General features: G+C 39.4%; 1 protein-coding gene across 5 annotated transcripts; it reads right to left on the reverse strand.

Moving 5' to 3' along the window:
- Positions 1-1,425: 1,425 nt before the first annotated feature.
- YPEL1 (yippee like 1) lies at positions 1,426-24,001 on the reverse strand. 5 transcript variants are annotated; one of them, XM_086761801.1, is made up of 6 exons: positions 23,579-24,001; positions 19,426-19,708; positions 14,604-14,693; positions 8,339-8,382; positions 6,820-6,928; positions 1,426-5,851 (listed from the first exon to the last, which is right to left on the reverse strand). In XM_086761801.1, exons 3-6 carry the CDS (start codon positions 14,661-14,663, stop codon positions 5,762-5,764), a joined length of 303 nt encoding a protein of 100 aa, XP_086617927.1. In that variant the 5' UTR covers positions 14,664-14,693; positions 19,426-19,708; positions 23,579-24,001; the 3' UTR covers positions 1,426-5,761. The 5 variants fall into 5 exon arrangements, with proteins under 5 accessions (XP_086617927.1, XP_086617923.1, XP_086617926.1 ...); XM_086761797.1 differs by lacking the exon at positions 14,604-14,693 and having other exon boundaries at positions 23,579-23,994; XM_086761800.1 differs by lacking the exons at positions 14,604-14,693; positions 23,579-24,001 and adding an exon at positions 22,696-22,774.
- Positions 24,002-24,234: the final 233 nt, after the last annotated feature.

Raw genomic sequence — 24,234 nt, forward strand, 5'->3', positions numbered from 1 at the left:
GTGTTCAAATGCAAACAGCTGATGTTTTGTATGTGAGTTCTATGTACCCTACTGGTTTATCATGCTAAAAATAATCAAATTACCATGACGACACAATTTAACCTACCTTGGTGTTAGAATTTCCAGGAAAATGTCATTAACACTTTAGTATTACTTAGCACACACCTACATCTTGTACTAGCAAGCAAGTCTGATGTGAAGCACTTTCCTGAAAATTATTTATTTCATATAGGTTAATGTGATTAAGGATAATTCTACATCTACTATTACACAGTAAGAGTAAACTCAATCACTGCAATAGTCCATTGCTACAATTTTAAGGAATTTTAAAGGGTATTTCTACTACCAGTAAACAGAGCTTTTTTGGGGGGGATTTGTTTATACAAACAAATTGAAGTCTTTCAAATTAATAAGAAGCAGCCTTTCATAATGAAGTCTCAGTTTACCTTTGCTCTTGTAATCACCACCACCAAAATCAATCACAACCACCTTCAGATTAATCTTCAGGAGAAAACATTGCTTTGCTTGGCCTAACAATTTCCTAAACCATCAGTGAGTGCCACAGACTGGCTTTTCAAACTGAAAAGAACCTGGGAGTTACAGTGGATGCCAGGGTGAACATAAGCCAAGTGTCCCCTCATTGTAAAGAGGCAAACCATGTACTGGGGCTACAGTAGGAAATTAGCCAGCTTATGACAGAAATAATCTCCCTCCTACTTCATCACCCCTTCTTATCCAAACTCGGTGTTTTGCACAGATTTTCCACTGCAGAATCTGAGAGCCACTGTCATGATGCCTGCTCCTACAGACAGCTGGTGACATACTGACATGATCTTTAGGGCAAAGTTTGTATTTGAATGTTGGTGGGAGCTCTTCACAGTTACACACACACCAGTCCCCTGCAACTACACAGGTGGAATAAATCTGAGTCAATATGACCTGGGCTCTGGGATGGAGAAGACCATTAATCTGATTAGAGAAACTATGGAAGTTCTTCCAACCAAAGCAGAAATAGGAGATTGAGTGCCTGTGCTCAGAGTGCTCCTCTGGTCTAAGATGACCAAGATAAAACAAAAGAAAGCACACACACACTCCCTACAATTTCTCTGAAAGTTAAGTTTTGGGGGGTGCAGAGACTGACTCTTTTTTAAATCACTTTGCAGAGGTCCCATGATTGGCTCAAAATGGGCAAAAGCTCTAAAAGCAGCAACATGACTTTCTGTATTTTGGAAAGATTACTGAAAGGAAAAAACCCCATATTTTTAGTGTCAGTCTTTCTTAAAACCACACGAAAATCAGATTCAACCCACATTCAAACATTTTTAAGAGCAGCTAAGAGCACTGGCTTTTCTCTCTGGTCTTATCAGAGAACATAGCACGAGAATTAAATTAGCAAGAAAAGACAGCACAAAGCCACCAAGTAACTCCACAAAACAACCGAAAGCTTTTATTGTGATACCTCAAGTAGATACAATATAGTGAAACAACAAATGATGTACAGTATTGCTAGGACAGAACAGCAACACAGCCATGTCACCTGTAAAAGAAAGCATTTTGTAAAGAGTTTAAGAAACAATGAGGCACAACTCAACTGCCATTTATGACTCATGCTTTAGGCCTTAAACCATTTGTAACAGTCCTTTTAAAAGAAACCTCTGAAGTGTCTGTTCCTTTCGCAGTAAGTGTTTATACTGCTGGTTGGCTTAACATGAGTCTCAAACAAAGTACAATAAAGTGTCCAAAAAGTTTAACAATAATTTGACAGCTTCTTCCACTCAGTGCCGTTATCAAAGAATGGAGATGGCTGGAGTTGGGTCTGTGAGACTGTAGGTCACGACTGTCGCAATCTGACTGCGGAGATGAGCGTGCAGAAAAAGCTCTACAAGCATTATTCAGAGGGAAGCGTAAGTCCACCAAAAATGGTACATTGCATTCACAAACTCTTGCACTACCTTGATACACCAAAAAGAAATTAGGATGACCATTGGTTATGGGCAGCAATGACTCTTTGTCAGAACCTCTGAGGCCAGATTTTAATTCAAAGAAATTTCATAAATTGTATTCTCCCTTCTCTCCCACAGATTGCGAAAGACTGCAAGCATGCAAGGCATACCACTCAGACTGGCCACTATACCAGGCCTTGCTAGTGGGAAATTAAGACAGAATTTTAACAAACTTCTGACTATAGTTTGTCATGGTATAGCTTACAATGAATGAGGAAAATTCATCTTCTGGCTCTTTTTACTGACAGGTAAAATTGACATTACTAGATTCCTAAGAGCATAAGCAAGAGTGGTCTGTCAGCAATCCCTCACCAAATTCTGCAGCTCATTTCACAGCAAGTTTGCAACTTAACAGAATTTTTATAGACGGCAACAGTGCCTTTTATTAATCAAAAAGGTACTTAGTAACCAGCCAAAGAATAACTCTGGTGTTTGCAGGCAGACTCAGTCCTGGAGCACCATTGTTACTGCCATTATTTGGGACCTAGACAGAGAATGTGTGGTCAGATTGCTAAAGTCACATCAAATTATGATTCGTTACTTTAGGACAGGTGTGGCTTTAGAGGTTCAGAAGAAAAAAGCTTTCAATACATGTACATTTTTTGCTAGCAAATTCCTATGCATCCCAATGAACATTTCTAAGCCAGCTCATAGTCAGTTCATTTGGTCCAAGAAAGAGCCAGCAAGAAACAAAGGTTCACAAAAGCTTTTTGTTACAGTTTATAAAAAACAAAATACAAAATAAATGTTAAGACCAACAATAAAAATAACCAGTACAAGTAACAAAAGTGCTCAAGTTGGAGGGGAAGTAAACTTGCCCAGAGCAAACACATACAAACTTTAAATATAATCTTTAATATATTACAAAAATTGGTTAGAGGGAAAATGCTTTAGTATTTTTTTTTTCAAGTAAGTTTTTTTTCTTTCAAATGACTGCTGGAGGGTTCAGTGACCAGACTGACCTCTTCACATCAGCCAGCAGCCACTGCTATCTGGATTCTACTTTCACCAAAACCAATAACAAGAACTCTCTACATCTTTGCTTGCAATGGGAGAAAATAATCACTGACACTGCCAAGCAACACAGGAAGAAAATTCACATATTTCCTCAACAGAATGAGCCTCAAGAATTGTTACATGGCAGCATGAGATAGCAATTCTGTATTAGCTCTACTTTTTACTCCTTTAAGCATCCACTCTTAAAAGACCAAAAAGAATATTGCTTTGCTTGGTTCTCTTAAAAGCCATAAACATCACATATAGTTCATTAACTCTTTATGCCAGTAGTCTGAAGCTCTATGTGCTAAGCACTTGATAAAGTCCCAACCTTTGGCATCAAAGTTAATTAAGGTTTTGGTGAAAATGTCCAGTTTGAAATATAAATAATGCACTGAAGAAAGAGGTTGAATTTCTAAGAATCAGACCGTGTTACAGACAACATTAACTTACTAACAAGAGATAGCTAACCCCTCGATTTTAGAAAGAAAAAAGTCATTAAAATTTTACATATTTTCTTTCATTTCAACTCTCTACTGAAAAGCAGCCATTACTTTTATCTTCAGTCCAGAGTACTGCTTCAACAAGTCTGTAGCCAGAAAATAAGAAAAGCCAAAAGGTACACAAACTTCACATAAGCGTGTTCACATGTATTAACATCGCAACTGGACTCTGAAGCCAACAAAATCTTTTTGCTGATAGAAGTTAGTCTTCTTTGTTGGCAACATACGTTACAAAGGAGGAAAATAAAATCTCAGCAACTCCAGGTCAAAAGATCAAGAGACAGGCAACATCAAAGCCCATCTTGCATCAATGACGTTGTTAAAAAGGAGATTCTGAAGCCTGATGATGCAAACATGAAGTCGTAACATGTAAGCCACAAAATCCAGATTAAACACGACGGTACCACCTCAGGTCTCTGGACTGAAACCAAACAGCTTTAACTACTTCTCTAATTCTTACATTTTTAATTCATAGGTATAGTTCACAACAACATCTTGAATGCAGTTTAGCCAGCCTGCATCAGAGAACGCATACACATGGGTGAACTCTCTTCTCTTTCTCTCCAAAAAGACACCGGAAAGCTGGTTTTAAAGATTTGTATTGCCCCTACCCATTGGCATATTTTTTTTTGTATGACAAAATTTCTAAAGTGCAGCAGAGTTCAGAAAGACTATCACAGATTCCCAAAAACATAACAGCAGCAACAGCACCAATGACTAAATTTTGCAGGTGCCATATTAGAATTGTTATTGAGAGAAAATGATTTTGTATTGCAAGGCTTCCATATTGTTCAGTTATAGTACTTACGTAGTGTTAAAGGGTTTTTTCCAAACATTTTGTCCTCAAGCACTAAAAGGACTAAAATACAAAAGTCTTCAGAGACTGTTTGATTTGGAAATAAAGTTAGCAAAATTATGTAGAGCATTTCTTTTATAGTTGCTCAGAATTTACATGCACAAATAGCTGTTGTGCATACACCTTCCAGAAGTTTCTCTCATTAACTCATTCCACTTAAGAAACAGCATGAGAACAAGAGAAGGTGAGATTTATATAAATTTTGTTATAAAAAGGTACTTGGGGATGATTTAGCCAGCAAACCAAGAAACCCTTTCCCCACCCCCAAGTTTTAAAAACTATCTTGTTACTTTATGAAAAGCTGAGTCAAACATCCCTTCCCTCTTATTACTCCTCCTTTTTCTACAGGTACTATATTAATTTTCATGTCATAGGCTCTGGCCATTTCTCACAAAAATAAATATTTTTGTTAAAATGTAGCAGAAGCAGAATACTTCAACAAGTTTCCTTGATATCAACCTCTCTGTCCAGTGCATTAGGACTACACAGTTACATGGAACCAGCCATAAAACTTTACTGATGCACAAGTCCCTATTACTGGCAAAGGTACAGTACCAAAACTTTTTTATTACACCGACTTAGTTTTTTTTTCCAAAATAGAAGATGCATATATTTTTCTGCCTTTTAAATCTTGCAAGCTATGGTTTTATAAATTTCTCATCCAGCAAACTCCTTAGGGAATATGTTGGTCTTACACATTCTATAGCACTATTGATTTAAAATCCTTCTAAAGGTATTTCATTAAAGATACCAAACCTCTAGAATAATCTTTCCTAACCACTTGACACCTGCTAACTTCAGTCAGTGCAATTGAAATATTTTTTAAAGTGAGCACTGTACCTTTAACCAATTCACCTACAAGATGTACACAGGTTGTGGTACACTCAAATTTAAAAAAGAAATTAATAACTACAATATTGTATCCTCTTCACTGCCAAACACATCAGAAATTGCTACATATAAAAAAGCACCCCATCCCATACATTCTTTCAGACTGCTCGGATATAGAACTTCTACAGGACTGGAGTGTAGGTGTTTAGGCAAGAAGCATGCACAGCAGAAGGTAGCATTAAAGGCATAGGTCAGAGACAGATGCTAACCAGTAAAATCCATTTTCAATTAGTGAACTGTTTCTCTAGTTTGAGAGAGTTTAGAAAAAGGTCATCCAAAATGTTCCGAAACAACTGTTCACACAGTAATACACGTACAAAAAGAGGGAACTTACACAAGGAGAAAAGGCAAACATGGCCTGAAATAGCCACTTACACTACACTACTCATTTGTGAGGTTTCAGAGTTCAGTGATATTCTCAGGGCCACTCTAGCCAAGCTCTTCCTTTACTTTGCGTTAGTCTTTGTAAAGCATGTTCCACAGAATATTGTCCAAAGGAAAAAAGTTACGACTCACTCCCAGCCATTGTCTTTAATCATGTGGGCAAGTTCAATGATAAATTTTCCTTCTTTGTATTTCTGACTGCTCTCAAAAGCATGTTCCTGAAAAGAAGAAAAAGACACTGAATTCAGCTGGGGAAATTAAGTATTTTAAATATCAAACTTGCATTAAAAATACCAAGCAACATTCCAGTTAACATCCCACATTGGTTACACCATATCAAGGGCAGGAGAGAGGAAAGAAGATGAAGAGGGCTGAGAAGGAGACAGAAGTAAACTTCTCATAAGCATAATCAGCAGATCCACTGCACAACAGATCTTGCTTTAGAACTTTCCATGTCCTTTCACTGCTTAGGGAATTTTAATGCTTTTTTAAAGTGAAGGTTAGGAAGTGGCATGTTATTTTTGTTCAGTTTCCTTATTCCCAGAAGCAATGAAAAGAGGGAAAGGGGGAACTTCTCAAAAGCTCTCCTCTATACTCATCAGAGGGAATGCATTAGGATAACTTCTCTCTCTAAGATCCGAAGCTATATTGAGTCAATGAAAATCCTACATGTAATAGCCAGAATCTAGGATTTTCAGAATATCAAACTTGCAACACAGCTGCATTACAGGTAACTGTGAAAGAGCACAGATAACTTTTCAAACAGCTGAATCAAGTTCACATTACTTCTAAGCCATGTAAACATGCTCAGTATCATTTACCATAATTCATATTTTTGCTATATTAACTAACTTTTGCAACCCAAGAAATTAAAGACCCACTTTGACAATTGCTTCCATCCAGCTTAGTGCATGTGGTTGGCAATCTTGCAAAAAGGTACTGCAGAAGTATTATCAGCTGTAATAGCACCTATAGCTCATGCTTGTTTTGCCATCCAGAATAAAGCTAGTATCTACTACAGCATTTCAGCAGATGTAAGAAGCAAAACTACATTACAGTCTGATATATACAAAAGCACTACAGCTAACTCACTTAAACTATCCATACAGGTGCTACTGAACAGCCTACTCAAATATCTGTGCTTCAACATACAAACATGTATCAGAGACTTAAGTATATCGCTTACATATTTCCATCCAAGAGTGGTTTTACAGTTTTCACAATAGATATCTGCTACAGCATGTAAACCTGTCAGAAGAACTCTCTCCTCTGCTGGACCACAGCCCACATTTACCCTGGGGAAAAAAAAAAAAAAGGAAATTACTCTACATTAACTGTTACTTCTTACCCATTACCCACCTTTTCTCCAGACGACAAAAAAAATAGTTTTAAAAAGTGCCTAACTTATTCAATGCTGTAAAAGTAACTTCCTTACACTGAGCTGAAGGACTAGAAGAGGGGTTTTTTTTTGTTGTTTAAGTGACTAAACAGCAAACTTGCTGATGCCCACTTACTCCCACCAACAAATACAGGCTAAACAGTCTAATTTTCAGAGAATAGAACACTAAGCAGTAACCAGACACCTCTACAGTTCTAAGCTCTTCCTCAAAAACAAGTTGAGACCTCTATAATGGAAGTCTGTACCAGTAAATCAGGATCAACAGCTGAACTTAGAAACAACTCCAAAAGAGCAGCAAGGAAAAGGCCTCAAATATTTATTTGCTACAGATGAGCAGACTAAGCCAGGATGAACAAATGCAATATAAAACCAAAACATCCCATTAAGTGCTGTATCAAGCCAGTTTTTTCATGAGCATGAGTCTATGCAGAAACCATCAGGCAAGACTGAACCAAGTTTTTAGACAGTGTTATATAAGAACTAAGTTTTTCTATTTTTGCTGCTGTATTACCAGATTCTTACAACAATTACACTAGACGTCCCAAGTCACCACTGAACAACTACATATAAAAAGAATTTCAAAGATCTGCAATAAAATCTTTTGCAGTTACAGTTCCATTATTCTGGTCTAAAATAGACCGAGACATTTAACTGCATTTCTTTTTTCCAAAGCACTGCAACACAATAAACTGCTGAAAAATAAAGACAAAAATGCAATCTTGCATATTAGAAACGTAAAATACATTCATTAGCAAATTCAAAAAGCCTTATACCATGAGTAGGACGTGACTAAAATCACAAATATTAGGCTTGATAAGATCACGGAGACCTTTCGCCTCTAGCACATTTGCAATATTCAAGGTCATTTAAGATGTACCAAGTTTACTGGAACATTAACCTGTAAATGTACCTATCACACTGGAAAATTCTTCTTTAGACAACAGCAGAGTTGTCTAAAGCATATTTAAGGTCACACAATATATTTTGACTTCTGGAATATCTTAGAATGTCAGCTTTTAAGACAGCTACCATTACATACAGAAAAGGCATTTCACACTAACACCCTCTCCTAAACTTTCAGCTATTGGTAGAATTACTTAAAATACAAGATAAACTAGTATGTGCATAGGGATACTTACAAGTCAGCTCAATAGCTCTTTAAAAACTCTTACTGGTGAGTAAAGTGAACATTAAAAAGAACAGGGCAAAGTGCAGCCACACTAATTCCTACTGTTTTCCACTTACGAAGCATACAGGAAAAATTACAGTCTGTAGGCAGTGTGAATAACCATAATAACATACTTACACAGAATTAAAGAGGTAGGCTCGTCCCTGGCTTCCCTGGAAGGACTGCATTAACAAAAAAAAAAAGCACTTGTTAAAAACCACAAAAACCCCCACCAAACAAAAACAGTTTTAGAAGGGCGTGTTGGTAAGCATATAAACACAATACAGATATAAGCTATTTCAGATTAATTATTTTAAGTTAAAAGTTTATACTCATTCTTTACAGGAAAGCCTGGTCAGCAGAGCTTTCACCCACTTTACATTTTTTAGCAACTGTTTTAAGTATTATTTTTCAAAATAAATGTCCATAATGCAAACAAAAACTTAAGTTTTTCCTTCACCTCTGCAAGATATCAATTCTTATTTTCCTAGACATCCTTCCTTGAAAATTTGCTTCTAACTCAAAGTAAATTACTTCCATCTCCTCTGTCCTCTCTCGCTGCATCCAAAAGATGATTTATTTCAATTTCTTTGCATCATTTGATGTAAGACCAGTGAAATTCTGGACCAAGCACAAAACCAGCATACTGTATTCAGGAAATGCATCTGATCAGTTTATAAGCCTTCCTTTATTTTAATAAAGCAACAGTTATCAACAAATGCCTAAGCACAGCCATATGCTTTCCAATCTCTCGCATTCCTGATAGTTTATGGACAAAAGATGACTGTTAAACTTCCATGGCTGGATCTAAATAATGTTTTACTTCAGAGCAGTAGTGCAGTTTTGAAGTAAAACCCCTGATCAACCACACTTACTGGGAGTTGGTTTGGCTTGCAGAGCAGTTTCAGCGCCTGCGAACTACATCTTTTTCCTTCTGTACCAAACTAAACCAGGAGCTCTTCTGCTGTGCACACTACAAATGCTAAAGAAGACAGAAAGGGCTGAACCTATGATCACATAGCCTTGAGCTGCAAACATCCTGGCACAACTTGTGAGCAGACTAGATCCAGCCATTGGTAAAGCATTCAAAAGCATGTGTAAGACAACACTGCTTTCATCTGATTTGTACAGAATTACTTTGTAATTTACACATAGCCATTATTTTCCATTCAAACAGGATCGCACCGAAATGGAGTTTTTCTTCATTCTCTCTTCCATAATGAATCCTATTTTTAAAAAATCCATAAACTGTCTTAATTTTTTTTTTCCAGAATTTCCCTTCCCTAATCTACTTTCAAAGAAAATTGTCAATTTTATCCATGCTGAAGAGAAATCACCATTGTTTTTAAGAATCCTTGCAGTTCTAATATTGAAGATTAAAGATCAATTTTTTTTGAAACCTACATTAGATCAACATGGAAAGTTTTTGGAAGGAAAATCTCACCCTGAGTACATTTGAATGGTTTTAGTAACATTAGGCACAGAAGCATAGGCAGAAGGACCCTTCTGCAGTAGATTCTTCTTCTGACATGTGTTTAGTTCTATAATTAGAAGTTACTTGACAGCAAAATAGATATTTTGCCAGTCTAATGATTAGGAACACAACACTAATAACTGTGGTATCTTAACAGTTTGCAAAAAAGATGTAAAGGAGAAATGTGTATAAATGAACACTTTGATCAACATTAACTAGATTATACCCTGCAACAAAGAATGCTAAAAGAAATCCATGACTCTGGATGACTGCAAGTAGTTTATGTGTCAGTGTAGATACATACAGCCCTCAGCTACTCAATCTCACCTTAAGAAGTTCTACTTAACAGTTTATAGTGTTAATATTTTAGCAATCTTTTAAAAGAATTAAACAGACTTATTGACAGAACATACTTCTTCATCTGTAGCACAGACAAAAGAAAAGGTACTCTCTCCATGAGCCAGAAGGGCAAGTTTTACTTGTGCAAGGAAGTACAGTGAAAGGCAAGGCTATGCAACACAGCAAAAGCTAAAACTTCAGGTAGGACTGACGCTGAGAGACCCAGCTGAGTACAGAGTCTGAACAGCTCTGACAGAACGCAATCCCTACCCCTACCTTAAAAACAAAAGAAAAAACCCACACACCACTAGTTCAGTTCTCCTGAGATACTTAAACACGCATCAGAAAACCGGCGGAATGGTACAGGACCTGCAGTCTGCGGTCTCTATAGTGTCTCATAATCAATAACAAAGCAGAGAATACTTACTGTAGATAAAAACAAAAACTATTCATGTATATACTCTCCAAACCTGCCCATTAAAAAATGAATAACTAGTCTGAGTCAACTACACATTAATTTAGACTACTGCAGTAGTGCAACCCCAAAATTTAAGAAAAAAAAAAACTTCAAAAGGTCCTCTTATCCATTAAGAGGCAAACTTAAATTAGAACTTGTTTCATGTACCCAAGATTTAAAAAAAAAAAGCTTTCAAAGCCACAATGACCATTATTTTTCAATAAGCTACTGTAAAAATTCTTGCATTAGAAACATTGCAACCATTTCTCCTTGCTTTAAAAAGTTTATGTTGTGAATTAGAGTTCACAAATCCTTTTTCACACAGCACCAAGAAATACTCTCTCCTATTAATCATGTATAGTTTCTCTATTTACATGTAATTACACATGCCAATTGCATACAAATTCATGTGGGTTTTTTGTCTGGTCCTACTCAAACACTTTTAAAACTGCTTACATGCTATATTTGAAGTTCCCCAGCTAGCTGGGAAATAAAAAGACTCCAGAACAAATCAACAGTCAGGAGACCCTTTGAACTACATTATGCAATTATTTCTGCCAAGTTTATGTTTAGTCTTGACTTAAAATCACCTAATAAAAGCTCTCCTTTGACCCTACATTTCTCAAAATTAAGCAGAGTGCAGTAACAGGATGCCAGGAATAGCAGAAAAAGCAGCTCTTCCCCTCTCTTGTTTCATAAGCTGAAAAAAAAAACTCTAGCCAAATGAAATAGAAACCGCAGGTTCGAAAGTACTGCTTCAGTTGTTCTTTTTTCCTGATGTATTTTTAAAGATGACTTTTCTCTTATTGCATCCTTTGCTTTGTTGCCCTAAATATGCTGTACTCTCCTATGTCTTTTTTCCTTCAGAAACAGCCATCTTCAGTACCTTCTAATTTTCAGGATTATCAGGGTAGAGTGGAGGGAGAAGCATCACAAAACAGAACCTGTTCCTGGGACAGTGGTTTTAGAAAGTCTATACCCAAACATCCCACAGTGAAAAGCTCCTCCATTCCCACCTTCTCTAGCTTCCTGTTGGCAGAATTTGGCTGATTTATTCCATACCATCATTCTTACCTACATACATACATTTAGAGGCTAAGTATTATATTTACATGCCATAAAACAACTGTTTCTTTGCCCAGCTGGGCATAGCTGGTTCCTCCATGTTCATACCACTCAGATAACTTGAGAGCAACCTGCGGCAACTTGTGTTACTGTGTTCTGGAATACAGAACTTTGGTCTAGGCACCTTGGACGTTCCTTTAAAATCAGCATCCCAACCACAACATCAATGTGTCGTTGAGCATTTAATGGTCTGCAGTCCACCCATAAGGAACTCTCAGACGCTGACTGAAGTAAAAGCCCTAAAGATTTTTAAATTCCTGTGCCTTTGAAATTTTCTTATGATTTCGTAACTTGTCACAGCTTGGCAGTCAGTTTCTTATTCATATGAATAGCTGAGATTTTTTCACAAAAACCCCCTGTATTTAAATACAAAAAGGTACACATTTGTCACACATGCATTTTATTGACAACAGAATATTCATTAGGTATTTATTAGAGCTCTACTTCCTGATGTATTAAATCACTAGAAACGAAAAGGGGACAACTAATTTTGGCACTTGAACTGCTTGTAATTTGGCTACAGAGTATTTTGCATAACCAGAAAAAAATCAACACTGAACAAACATACATTTTACCAGCACCAAGTTTCTCACACTCTGCACTGCAGGATTCAGTTAGACTGATATGAATTTTAGGAGACCGACAGGTTAAACACCTTGTGTGTCAACTCCTCAAAGGAAATTAAAGATAAGAGAATATTTTAAATGGCAGTGTCAAGGACTAACAGGCATAACCGTTCAAACCAGTCTCCAGACAAACTGCTCTTCTACAGAATAAACATTATCTATGCAAACTCAAACTTTTACTCCACAAGATTTGTTCAGGACTTCCAAAATTGCTAGCACTATACATAAATCATAACTAAACCAGAACATTCTATTAAAACTGTCATAATTCTGAGTCTGAAATATGTGACTGACTTGGTAGAGAGGAATTAGAAGATAGTGGCAAATACGACCAACTGTCATCAATAATGACTCACATCAACCAGGATTTTTACTTAGAAGCTGGGCAATTTATCAGTTCAACTAATATTTGCAGTTAAAATAAACATGCTTTAAGTCTGCTTTTCCATGGTCCATAATTAGTATTACATTGAGTTAACTTTGTCCCTAGAAAATCCACACCTTTGACTAGCTGTGCATTCCTACAGGAAGATGTACAAGATCCATAACTTTTTCTTGTTTCAGCACAGTTTAAAGTATCTAGAATGTCTGACAGTGTAAGCAAAATTGTTTAACTGTGCCTAGGAACTATACTAAGGTTAACTGCAACAGCAGTTCAGTATTACCATCTTTTCAAGTTATCTGACAGACCTCTGTGATCAATACATTTTGTAGTAAAGAAACTTTACAGATGTTCTTATACACTAGTACATAACTTGCAGAATTACATATGATCTGGGCTTCTAAGTTAAACCCATCATTACCTCTAACGCCAGGATTAGCTGTTTTACCAAGGACAAAAGGAAGTATCAGTTAAGCAGAACATGTATTTGCTGCCCTAAGGCATACCTAAGGGCGTGCGTGGGGGCAGGGAAGCTACTAAAAAGCTTATGTAATTATTCCCCACAGATGGGACTAGATTGTGTGGATAGAGATCATGTTCCACAGAAACCACCCAAGAAACTGGCACCTTAGCACGTATGACGAGCATGGCAGGCATTATGACAAGCACATCAGAATGGTATTAAAGGTATCTTCCTTAAGCACAGCTTACAAGCCACTTATAACACAGAAAAGTAATTTTTTAAAATGGCAATGAAAGTCCATAGGGTTTTTTTTTATTTTTGCTTCATTTTCTTGCATTTCCTTTCATTTGCTAGAGTTCACTTTACAAGATAAGAAAGGTCAACCTGAATTAGTATTCTAAGCAAATATGTAATTAAACAAAATATTCCTGATTAATTCAGAAGACAGTATTCTTAGGGCAAACCAGAAACACATACCAGTGCTCTAAGGTCTGAAATTATCTTCTCAGTTAAGATGCATCAGAGACTGTAAGGATACCTTGTCACTTCAAGATTTGCAAAATAAATTCAGAAAATTAAATTCCCTGTAAGCCACAGACCAAAAAAAGTATTTAAAAAAAAATTGTTCCATTTGGTAATTCCCTCAGATCCAACTCCTCAATACTGCAAACAACCAAAGTTAATGCTGCTCAGCTGCTTACTAGGCAAGTTCTAGATTATTCCATGATAAGTATTTTTAAAATTTCTGAAAGTACATTTTCATTCAATTATTTACTGATTTTAATAAAGCAAGTTATAAAGTTCAATATGTAGAGAATAACCTTAAAATCCCACCCCCAAAACTGACATTCCTGCAAATTTGTCAAATGATATACTGAAGTGAAGACTTTGTGAGGCAGGACAAAGCATCTTGAGTTATACAGCATCTTGAATGTATTTCAGAAATAATTATGTTAAAACACCTGTAGAGTAGAATGCTTCCCTTGCACACTTCCCAGCTCCTTTTAAACCTTCAAGACTATTCTTGGATGTTTTCCAAAGATTGTTTCTCTTCCAAAAACTAGATTCTTCCTCCAAGAGGGAAAAAAACCCAAGCAAACAAAAAACAGAAAAAAAAATAAAAGCACATTTATGAAATTAAGCCCATTCTCAGCTTTTTCAGTAGGAAACAAAAATGCCCTTCAAGCATACAACAGGCCCAACTATCTTTCCAAGTACTCCTTTTACCATAAGCAAAGGGAGATTACCAAACTGAATCAAGCTAAGAGCAGCACTTTTACTTAAAGACAAAAACCCTTAAAAAAATTCCTCTTGAACTCATCAGTTAAACAGAGGAGGACAAACACAGATTGCTAAGCAAGGATAAAAGTGTTCTGGTATTTATTTAAGCTGAAGACTTTTCCTTCTCGTCAATAATATAACAGCAGACATAGTGAATGCCTTGGAGAACTAAATTTAAGTACTAAGATTGTTCTTCTACCCATAAGGCACAAGGATTTCCCAGTGAAGTCAATGACAGTTATGTATATGTATATACCTTTATGCAGAACTTGTTTCTTGAAAATATTGACACATCTAGTCTTGTCTGTGACTTCATATGACTTTTTTCCCCCTCTGGTCAGATATGCTTTGCAATGAATGAGACAGAAGAAAGTGACAGTATTTATACAGGCATCTATACAAAGTAATCCAGATCTTCCATCCCCAGCATTAAGGCACATTGCACGAGGATTCAACAGTCTCTCAAGCAGGTCAGTCTTCAGTAACAAAGCATTATCCTTTGTAACACACCCACCAGGTTCCAAGATTTCTACTATGCGTTTGTTTTTGTAATTTGTTGGACCTTGACTGAATTTCTAAAGAATTACTAGGACTTAGTGAGTAAAAGCCATTCTCAAATGCTTTGGAACTTAAACTCTTCAGCAACATTTGCCTCCTACAAATTTAACTACTGCTAATCATCACTGCACATTCTCTATCATTTACAAACAAACTGGAACTCTTTCAGTTAAGCCTTTCACCAAACTCAGAATCACTGAGCATACATGTAACATTTTGTACAGGCCACACAAGCAGCAGCTTCTCCTGGACTTCAAGGAGTCTTGTAAAAGTTCTACCTCAAAACTTAATTATGTCTTTTTTTTTTTAATTGTTGGAATTTTTAAAATTAACATATACCCTTTGGTCACTTTTTATGTGGTATTTGAACATTTTAAATCCAACAAGTGCCTCCTATGGCACCAATTTTTTGCCTTGCTCTTTATTAAGGTTTGTGATTGCTTCTTGATGGAGGCTGCTTCTCTTCTATACCTGCAGTCATGGTAGGATATGATTTTAAAAACATCCATGTGCTGCTTTAAAGAAGTAAGAAAGCTGAAAGTTCTTCCCCTGTCCTCTGAATGTCCCACAACGCAGTGAAGACTGGTATACTCCTTCTAATAGTACTTAGGAAAAAAAAATGTTTAATGTTCACTTTGAAGTCTTGCCAAAGAAACAGAAAATCCAGCACTTGCAGACTTGTTAGCAACAAGAATCTGTAGCATCTCAGAGGTACCAAACACCATTTCAAAGTGACACTTATTTCAATTAAAAGTAATCTATAATTTGTTAGTCCTTTTATTATATATCCTTCAAATTAGTGTTTTCCCCCCAAGATTACTGGGGTTCTGAGTTATTATGGCAATTGTTCACACATGTTCAGCTATACAGACTAATATTTGTCAACATCTCTACTGCTGCTGACATCTAGTTTGGGCCCCTGTTCTCAACCAGCCTTTTGGTTCCTCCCCTTTTCCCAAGTTCCACCCTAGATCCAAAAAAAAAAAATTCAACACGAGGTAACATGTTGAGTCCTTTCATAGTTGCACAGAAAACTAAAACTACACCTAACAATGAATTCACTTGTGCAGGCAGCACATTTTTATACTGTCTAACTAGTCTGCATTCTTCTCTAAGCCATTGCCAGTATTCTTGGTTGCCATTTTATCACCAGCAAGGGCACAAAATTCTAAGGTAAGAAAGAGATCCTGCTGCTCAAGCAGCACAGAAATAAAATTGAAAGGTGATTTGTGTATGCTGCCATCCTTGTTATGTAACTGGCATCAACAGTTCTCAAAAGCAGAACCGCAAATCTGTATTGAAGACTACAGACATTCTGAGGACCAGAATCAAAGGGATTACTGACAGAAATATGCAGCACTCCTTGCTTTTCCATGACAGACCAACATTTAACAGAAACACCACTCATTTCATAGCATAGCTTATCTTTTCATCCTGAAGTTGGAAATACTATAGCATCAGGTGCAACAAATGCTTATACCTCAAAGCACATTAGAAAGCCAGTTGTAGCTGCTTTAAATTGAGCACATAATTTATTTTGGCTCTTTCTCCCCAGTTACATAGAAGAAAGCAACCACCCTACATCCAGGAAACATGGAGCATGGGGAAAACACGCAAATTAAGCAGTTACAGCTAGGTACCAAGTACTGTTTGGCTTAATCTGATGAAGATTATTTGTGGCACTAGGATTCTGGAGTGATGTTGCATAGTAAACATCTGGAAAAAAAGTGAGACAATCTGTAACCAAAAATTGTATTTAGTAAGTGTTACCAAAGCTTAGCTTTTAACTAGGTCCTTGAAGTAAGGCAAGGAGGGGAAAAATCAGGCCGAGCAGTCCAATTCTCCACTCCATCAGTAAATCCAAAACACGGGAACTGCAACACTGTTAACTTCAGACTGTACAGAATCAACTTCAGGTTACTTTAAGTATCCTTCCTGCAGCTAGGTAGTTATTGTAACTAGGATTCTAAATACTGTTACTATAAATAAGAGTTCTCTCTCATTAACCCAAGTTCATTGCACATGATGCACATCAATGAAAGCACCTTTAGAGAACTTCAGAAAAGAGTTTCATACAAAAAATTGTTCTAGGGTACACTCAGCTCTTCATCCTTTTACAGTTCTAAGTTACATCTACACATGCTGTCTAGGATCTCTCTCCAGTTTTTATTTTCCAAGTTAACCCATGTTTTCATTTAACCTAAGTCAAATCTTATTTTGTCCCACCACCCCCCATGCCACCCTCCCAGGACAGCACTACTTATTCCTAGCAATCCAAGTGTGTCCAGTTATTGCTTTGGAGTCATTTCCACCAGAACTTCTTCAATGTTGCAATACATACAAGTTAAGCTTAAAGGAAGGTGGTTTTTTTTTAAAGCTATGTCAAAATACAAGTACAATAGATGAGAAATAGTTTATTTTACAAACATACAAAAAGATACACCTCACATTTAAATGTATTTCTCATTATCATAGGATTTAGACAATAAAATATGGTCAAGAAACCTTAAGTTGACAGAATATGGATCAGCTGTCAAATAAGCATATGGTCAATCGGCAAGTACAGAAACTTTCATAAGATATCTTCACCAAAAATTATGGCAGCCAGAAATAAAGCAGACCCCATTTCTAACATGCTTCCCAAGACCATTAGAAGAACTTACAGGTATTTATTTTCTAGACAGATTTTTTTTAAAGAATTATCCATGTTCTTGAATTGATAATTTGATTTTTTTAATGTTTGAAAATATTTATGAAGATGTAATATGAACATGTAATTTGCTTGAAAACATATTCAAAATATTCTGCTGACCAAAACTCCCAAGACCCTGGAGAACAAATGACTCACATGGCAACTGTGAAGGTTCAGCTGACATGCAAAAACCCAAGTCCAGTAAAAGAGCTTCCTATTGAGAAAATGCAATTCAAGCACACATACTTCATTAACGTACACATTTCAAGAGACACAGCAAGCAAAGTTTAATTCTTCCTGTAGGCATCTACAACCTGAAGCCCAGGAAAAATTAGCCTCTCCCACTAGTTTTTGGCCCAGAACATGCAGTGAACAATGAAGTTACTGTTGCTTGTAATTTACAATCCAGTGCTGCCAAAAAGACCCCTTACACTGAAATTCTGGAATCAAGATGGAAACAAATGAAGTTCAAATACATTAATATTGTTATTTCAGTATTTATCTTGTTTTTGCTGACCTTAAAACAAAGATAAATCACTCTAAAGAAAGTGAGGAACTTTTTTCAGGTTAATAAAAGTAAAACAAGTCCTCCCTCTTAACTTCTTCACATCATTTTAAGTGTGTAGCTAGCTCTGTTCCACATTTGATACGTCACATTTGCAGTTCCATGCCTCAATACATTTACTGAGTTGAGGGCAAGAATTATTTAAGGGAAGAGACTAAAGGCAGATTACAAGTAAGCAAGCAGTAAGTAACACTGCCAAGAACTGCCACCATTTTTCCTATTTGAATCAAGAAGTTCTCTTGAGGTCTAAGCAAAGATGAAAAAGATTAGTAACACAAGAGAAACTGTATGGGGAAACCAATTATTTCCAGATAATCCTCTAAGGGATAAGCAAGCAGGTATGTTTTTTCTACACCCAAAGAAAAAACTCGATTCAGAAGGTGCAGCATTCTCAACCCCCCTCATGTCTTCAGCACTCAAGAGCAGCATCACCTTAGTGCTGCTGAACACACAAACAGGCAGGTGCAACAGGTAAAGTTAGTTATAAGGGGTTTGCCACAAAAAAAAATTATTTGACAAAACAGTTATATGGAAAGTAATTTGTATTAAGAGGTTTGAAAAAAAACTGAAGTGTTTTCTCCAGGATACCACTAAGAGCAAATCCATCAGGAGCTTATTTGAAGCAAAGAATGAACCAGTTTGTCAAGTATTTATCCCAAACTTCAAGTTTCCCTACTATTTCATACATCACAAATCTTGGTTTCTTCCAGGACAGGCCTAGCCTGTTTCAAGGATCCACACATCCTCTAAGCTTAAGTTTAGACAGTCTCAACTATTTTGAACATTTCTGGCTAATCATATTCCTTAGGAACTGGTATACAGCAGAAGTAAATGTGTTTACAGATTCCATAATAGCAGTGGAACAATCTGGAAACAGCCAGTTTTGTGACCATCAGTCAAATAGAGTATAAAATCTTTACCTAAAATAACCATGCCTAGAATCATCTCCCTATCCAGAGAGCCATGTTTTCTTCTGACAGTTTTCCTTAGCAGACTTTTCAGATATGACAGCTGACAAACAGTACCTACTGACAGCAGACAGGTTGTTAATATGGGGAATATATTAGATCAGTCTTTGTGTCACATTCACAACTTTCCAGAATATATCCAGTCCTCGGTACACAACACAACCCAAGTGTGAACCCAGGGAAGATATTCTGAAGCGTGCATCAATGTGCATACCTTATCTACTGGGAGCAGTGACACAGTGATAACTATTGTGGTTCAGAAATAATTCACAAGGTCTCTAAACAAACCACTTGCCTTGGAGATCAATTCATCGTGATTGGCTAGATGGGCTCTGCAGTGGATACAGCTGTAGGTTCGGTGACAGTTTGGCAGGTAAGCCTGGAACGTTTTTGATTTTGTCATTTTTACCATCTCTGCTGGTGGCTCCTCACTCAGCTCAGGGCTGGCACTTGAAGAATTACAACTTTGCTGAACTCGCTGACAAAAGAAACACTGGAATATGCAAGCAAAAGCCGTTGTTGTTCTGGAGTGTGTGTGGCACTTTCCACACAAATGACAGAAGAGAAACAGTCACAACCTGTAGGTGAAAACAGCAGAACAATTAGCAGCTTACAACAAGACCAGAATAAACTTGTTATTCAATAATTCTAGAGACAAAGCGAAGTGTTATTTAGAGCAAATGCCTGGCCACACTACAAGCCCTTTTTTTCTATGAAGCTGCTCAATTCAAGTTCCATTCAACACAGCAACAAGCAGTTCTATTCCACCAGTGCTGTCTACTCCTTCACATTTCTAATGTAAGAGATTTAAACAGTTCTCCATGAAACACAAGCACTTTCTACAATATACCAGGTATACCCTTCAAGACATTCATACAAAAAATTACAGAAAAAAAAGCAAGGGATTATAGAGAATGTTCATTGTCTTTTAAGTTCCAGTGGTCAGTTCCAATATAGCAAGTAACAAGGCATGCTGGAAAACACTTGCTATGTCCAACAATAAACATACAACACATTTGCACTTCAGCTTTCAACAAAAATTTTGCTGTATTGTATCTGGCTTTATGTCAAATATAAAGCAAGACACTGCCACCCTATTCAGGGATCCGTGTCTCCTCCTCTTTCAAGCTCAGCAAAATTATGCCTTTAGGCAAAGACCTTTTTGACTAGTGTCCTGATCAAAGCTAATTAGGTACTTCCTCAGCCTACCAGCATAGTCTTATTAGATGGTACCAAAAATCACAGTCAGGAAATAAAAGCTAAATTCTGCACAGAGAATACCCAATTGCATTCTTAATCCTCAAAGTGCCTTTAAGAAACAGTATATGCCTAAACAGAGAAGGCCAGACCTTCCTGCCATGCTGGAAAGCAAGTCATTTTTAGAGTTTGCCTGAAAATTACAGATTCTAAATATTCATAACATTGACTGATCCATCAAAGGCCATCAGTTACCACACCACATGCGTCAACCTAATGAGCAATCCAAACGTGAACACTGCACAGTCACTTACATCATCAGCTATGAGGTGACTGACAGAGTAGGTCAATAGCACAAACACAGGAATGAGAGCCAATATAAAGAATTTACAGTATCTTGATCCAGCTATTAAAACAAGCATGCAAAACACTTATCACAGCTGTAAACTGTGTGCAGAGCAGCAGTTAACTACTGGTTAGTTGTTAACTAGCAGCAAGATTCTAGTAATACAAACAGAGCAGATAATGAAAGCCACATAAATTAAAGATTGTTTATAGGAAGCAGTCACTGTGCTTCAAAAGAAGTCCTGAGAAATTGATCTGTACAGCAGGCCTAGCACAAGAAGCAACCACAGCACAATTTAATGGGCTTTGGTGGTTTGGGTTTTGTTTGGTTGTTTTTTTTTTTTTTTAATATTAAGCCTATGACAGCAGCAAGAGAAAAGACTTAAGAACTACTGAAGGAAATTTCTTACACAAAGAATGGCAAAGACAGACATAAGACACAAACAAGACATTTAGCAGAACACAGGCAATAAAAAAGCTAAAATGGAAACAAGTTGCCATTCAAAGCATGTATCTACACATCAGAATGATTGGACTTTTGTTAGTCACTGAAAAGGAAAACAAAATTGATAAGGGATACATTAATATGTTTGAAATATTAACCCCGTTAGCATGAAGAGCAGAAATTAATGATTAATATAGTCATTTAAACAAATATTACACTCACTGCCCAAAGATAATTTAATTATAACTGCAAAGCAAAGAATGATCAGAACATTTGGAGGAAACAGCTTGCTTTTACAGAACAGCTAGATATTAAGTCACATTTATTAGAAGTAACAAATAGAAGAAAGACAGAAGACACAAGAAATAAAATCCCAGAAGTTAAACATGAGGTTCCCTTTAAATCCCCTACTTGAACTTTTAAGATTAGAAAGACAGAGATTCTGTTTAGGTTCACAAAAATGAGAAAAAAAAACCAAAACACCCCCAGGGTATCAGAATGAAAAGCAGCACAAGCAAGGCTGTTTTGACTTTGGAGTAGTCCCTTTAGATCAGTAATTAAAACATAAGTTCAATACTTGCAGAAGTTCAGTAAGTTGAACGTAAGAGGAAAATATTTTTCAAGGGATCCCTAGAAGCTCTTAATCCACATTTCTAAAGGCAAAGCAGACTCTTGCAGACTCTTTCAGACTCAATATATCGAGTCCTTCAACTACAGAAATTAAAGTTCCAAAGCTGTTTTGAAAAAAGTGTACGATACTGCTGTCTTCAAAAAGGAAGCAATCCTAAGTGTTTCATAAACACCATAAGAACCACAGAACTTGTTGGTTTGTGATGTTAAATGCAAGATTCAAAACATGAACAATTTCTTAGCTTGCTCTAGCAATGGTGAATAATTTCAGTCTCACTTCACTCTGATAGTTATGAGTAGCAGGAGATTTCACAGCTGCTGTTCACTATTCTGTGGAAAGCTGTGTAAAAACCTGAGGCAAGTATTTCTTTCTTACTGCTAGACAACAGCACAGTCTGTGCTTTGGTCATGCACGTGACAACTAGCTTTCCAGAAGAACTAAGCAATTTGCAAAAAAACTGCAAAATTAACTGCAAAAGCAAGTGTACAGGTCGCTATCCGTGTCCACATCGCTGGGTAGACCTTGTTTCCGTGACTTGTATTTGTACCTACCAGGAACCTCTCGCTAACTGTGTTCGCCGCAGGCTGGCGCAGCCGGAGCCTGATCGTTCCTCCTCCCTCGCAGGCGCTGCAGCACGGCGCACACGGGCTCTGTCCCCGGCACGGCCCCGCGGAGGACACGCACCCCGGCCCGTGCCCAGGGACGCCCCGAAAGCCAAAGGCCGGGTTCAGAGGGGTGAATAATTAACAGCCCCGCCCCTCCCTGTGACGTCACCGGGGAGGGGCGCCGTCCCGCCAATGAGTCAGGGAGGCGGCCCCGCCCCGCACGGCTCCCGGATGTGTAAACAAACACCCCGATGAGCGTGGCGGGGGGGGGCGGGGGGCAGCGGCCCCCCCCCCCCGGGCGGTGCGGGGGCCTGCGGCGGGAACTGCCCCCCCCCAGCTCACCGGCACGAAAAAAGCCGCTTCCTCGTCTGCGTGGGGACCTGGACACCGCTGCTCGGCACCGCACACGAGCGCGGAGAGAAATAAAACGCGTGAGAGATTCGCCTCTCCGTCACAGCTTCCGGGCTCAAAACAATACGGAGCCAGACAGAAGGAGCTGAAGAGTCTCTGACCAGCTCCGCACAGCCCATGCAGACACTCTTAGTAAACTGCGAGTCGGTCACTCCAGCAGGGAAAAAAAACCTCACAAAGGCTGCGACGCAGGAGCATCATTTGCCCTTTAGATACCGAGAAATAACAGGGACAAAAAGACGCGAGGAGAGCGCAGCCGGCTGAGACAGGGCTCGCTCCGGCTGCGGCAGGGAGCGGCCGCTCCGCGCGCTTCCAGCCGGTCCCTCCTCAGGCCGGAGCGCGCGGCCGCGGCGGGTGACGCCGTTGCCTTTTCTCTCCCACTCGCCGCGATCCCCGCAGGACAAGGGCTCCTCTCCGCCGGCGGACAGCCCAACGCGGACCGGCTCTCTTCCAGCCCGGCAGGGCTCCGCCGCCCTCGCAGGGAACCCAGCGGACCCTGCTCGCCGAGCCCAGCCTCCCCCCCCCCCCCCCCCCCCATTATGTAAACCATCACCACCCGCCCTGTAACGAGGAGGCTACAGGCAGGCAGCGCTGCCGTCATTTCCAGGCGCTATAAATAGCGCCCGAGCCCTCCTCCCGCCGGCAAAGTTGCCTCGGCGGCCCCCCACCCCGCGCATACAGGAAACCGCGGCCCCCCCCGACCGGGGGCGCAACGCGCGGCTCCCTTCGCAGCCGCCTCCCCGTTCACCCCACCAGAAAAGCCCCATCCAACAGCAGGGCGAGGGGCCGGCTTTCCGCACGCTCCGGTACTCACCGCTGCGCCGTGCCGGCTCCGCTCCCCAGCCGGGACTCCGAGCGGCCGTACGCCCCCGAGCCCCTTTCCCTCAGGGGGCGAGAGCAGAAGGGAGGCGGGACCCTCGCTCCTCACGCGGCGGCCGGCGAGGGCTCGGCGCCGGGCCCTCACCGAAAAAAAAAAAAAAAAAAAAAAAAAAAAAAAAAAAAAAAAAAAAAAAAAAACCCAAAGAACGGGGGGTTGGGGGGGCGGCTTCCCTCGCCTCGAAGGTACCTTCTCGGCGGCGGCCGGGAATCATAGGCGCGGGCCGGGCGCGCGTCTCCCGCCCTGAGGGCCGAGGCCCGGCCGAGGCATCCTGCCGTTGCGCGCGTGCGCCCACCCGCCGCCGCCTTTGTTTTGTTTTCCCCCGGCCCGGGGGTGCTGCGGCCGTTAAACGCGCTCCCACCGCCGCCGGCAGCCAATCACGGCGCGCGCGCGCGCGCCCTCGCGCCCGCCCCGCCCCCTGGGGGCGGGAGAAGGCGCGGGCGGCGGCGACGGCGGCGGCCGTTGTGGGGGGCGCGCGCGAGCTTGGCTGGTGGGGCGGGGCGAGCGGGCCGGGCTGGCTCCACCCCCTTCTCGGCCCCGCCCCCTTGGGCCGCCGTGCGCGCGGCGCGGCGAGGCGGGCGGGCGTGTGCGCC

This window comes from Chlamydotis macqueenii, chromosome 17 (genome assembly GCF_036417535.1).
Source record: "Chlamydotis macqueenii isolate bChlMac1 chromosome 17, bChlMac1.mat, whole genome shotgun sequence".
NCBI lineage: Eukaryota > Metazoa > Chordata > Aves > Otidiformes > Otididae > Chlamydotis > Chlamydotis macqueenii.

What these genes read in the sequence shown, in the direction of transcription:
- YPEL1 (XM_086761797.1), bottom strand. Translation starts at nt 19,542, where the DNA reads ATGGTAAAAATGACAAAATCAAAAACGTTCCAGGCTTACCTGCCAAAC. An exon ending in ACGATGAATTGATCTCCAAG is followed by an intron (nt 8,383 to 19,425) that starts GCAAGTGGTTTG and finishes TTGTTAATGCAG; the next exon opens with TCCTTCCAGGGAAGCCAGGG. An exon ending in GCCTACCTCTTTAATTCTGT is followed by an intron (nt 6,929 to 8,338) that starts GTAAGTATGTTA and finishes TTTTTTCCCCAG; the next exon opens with GGTAAATGTGGGCTGTGGTC.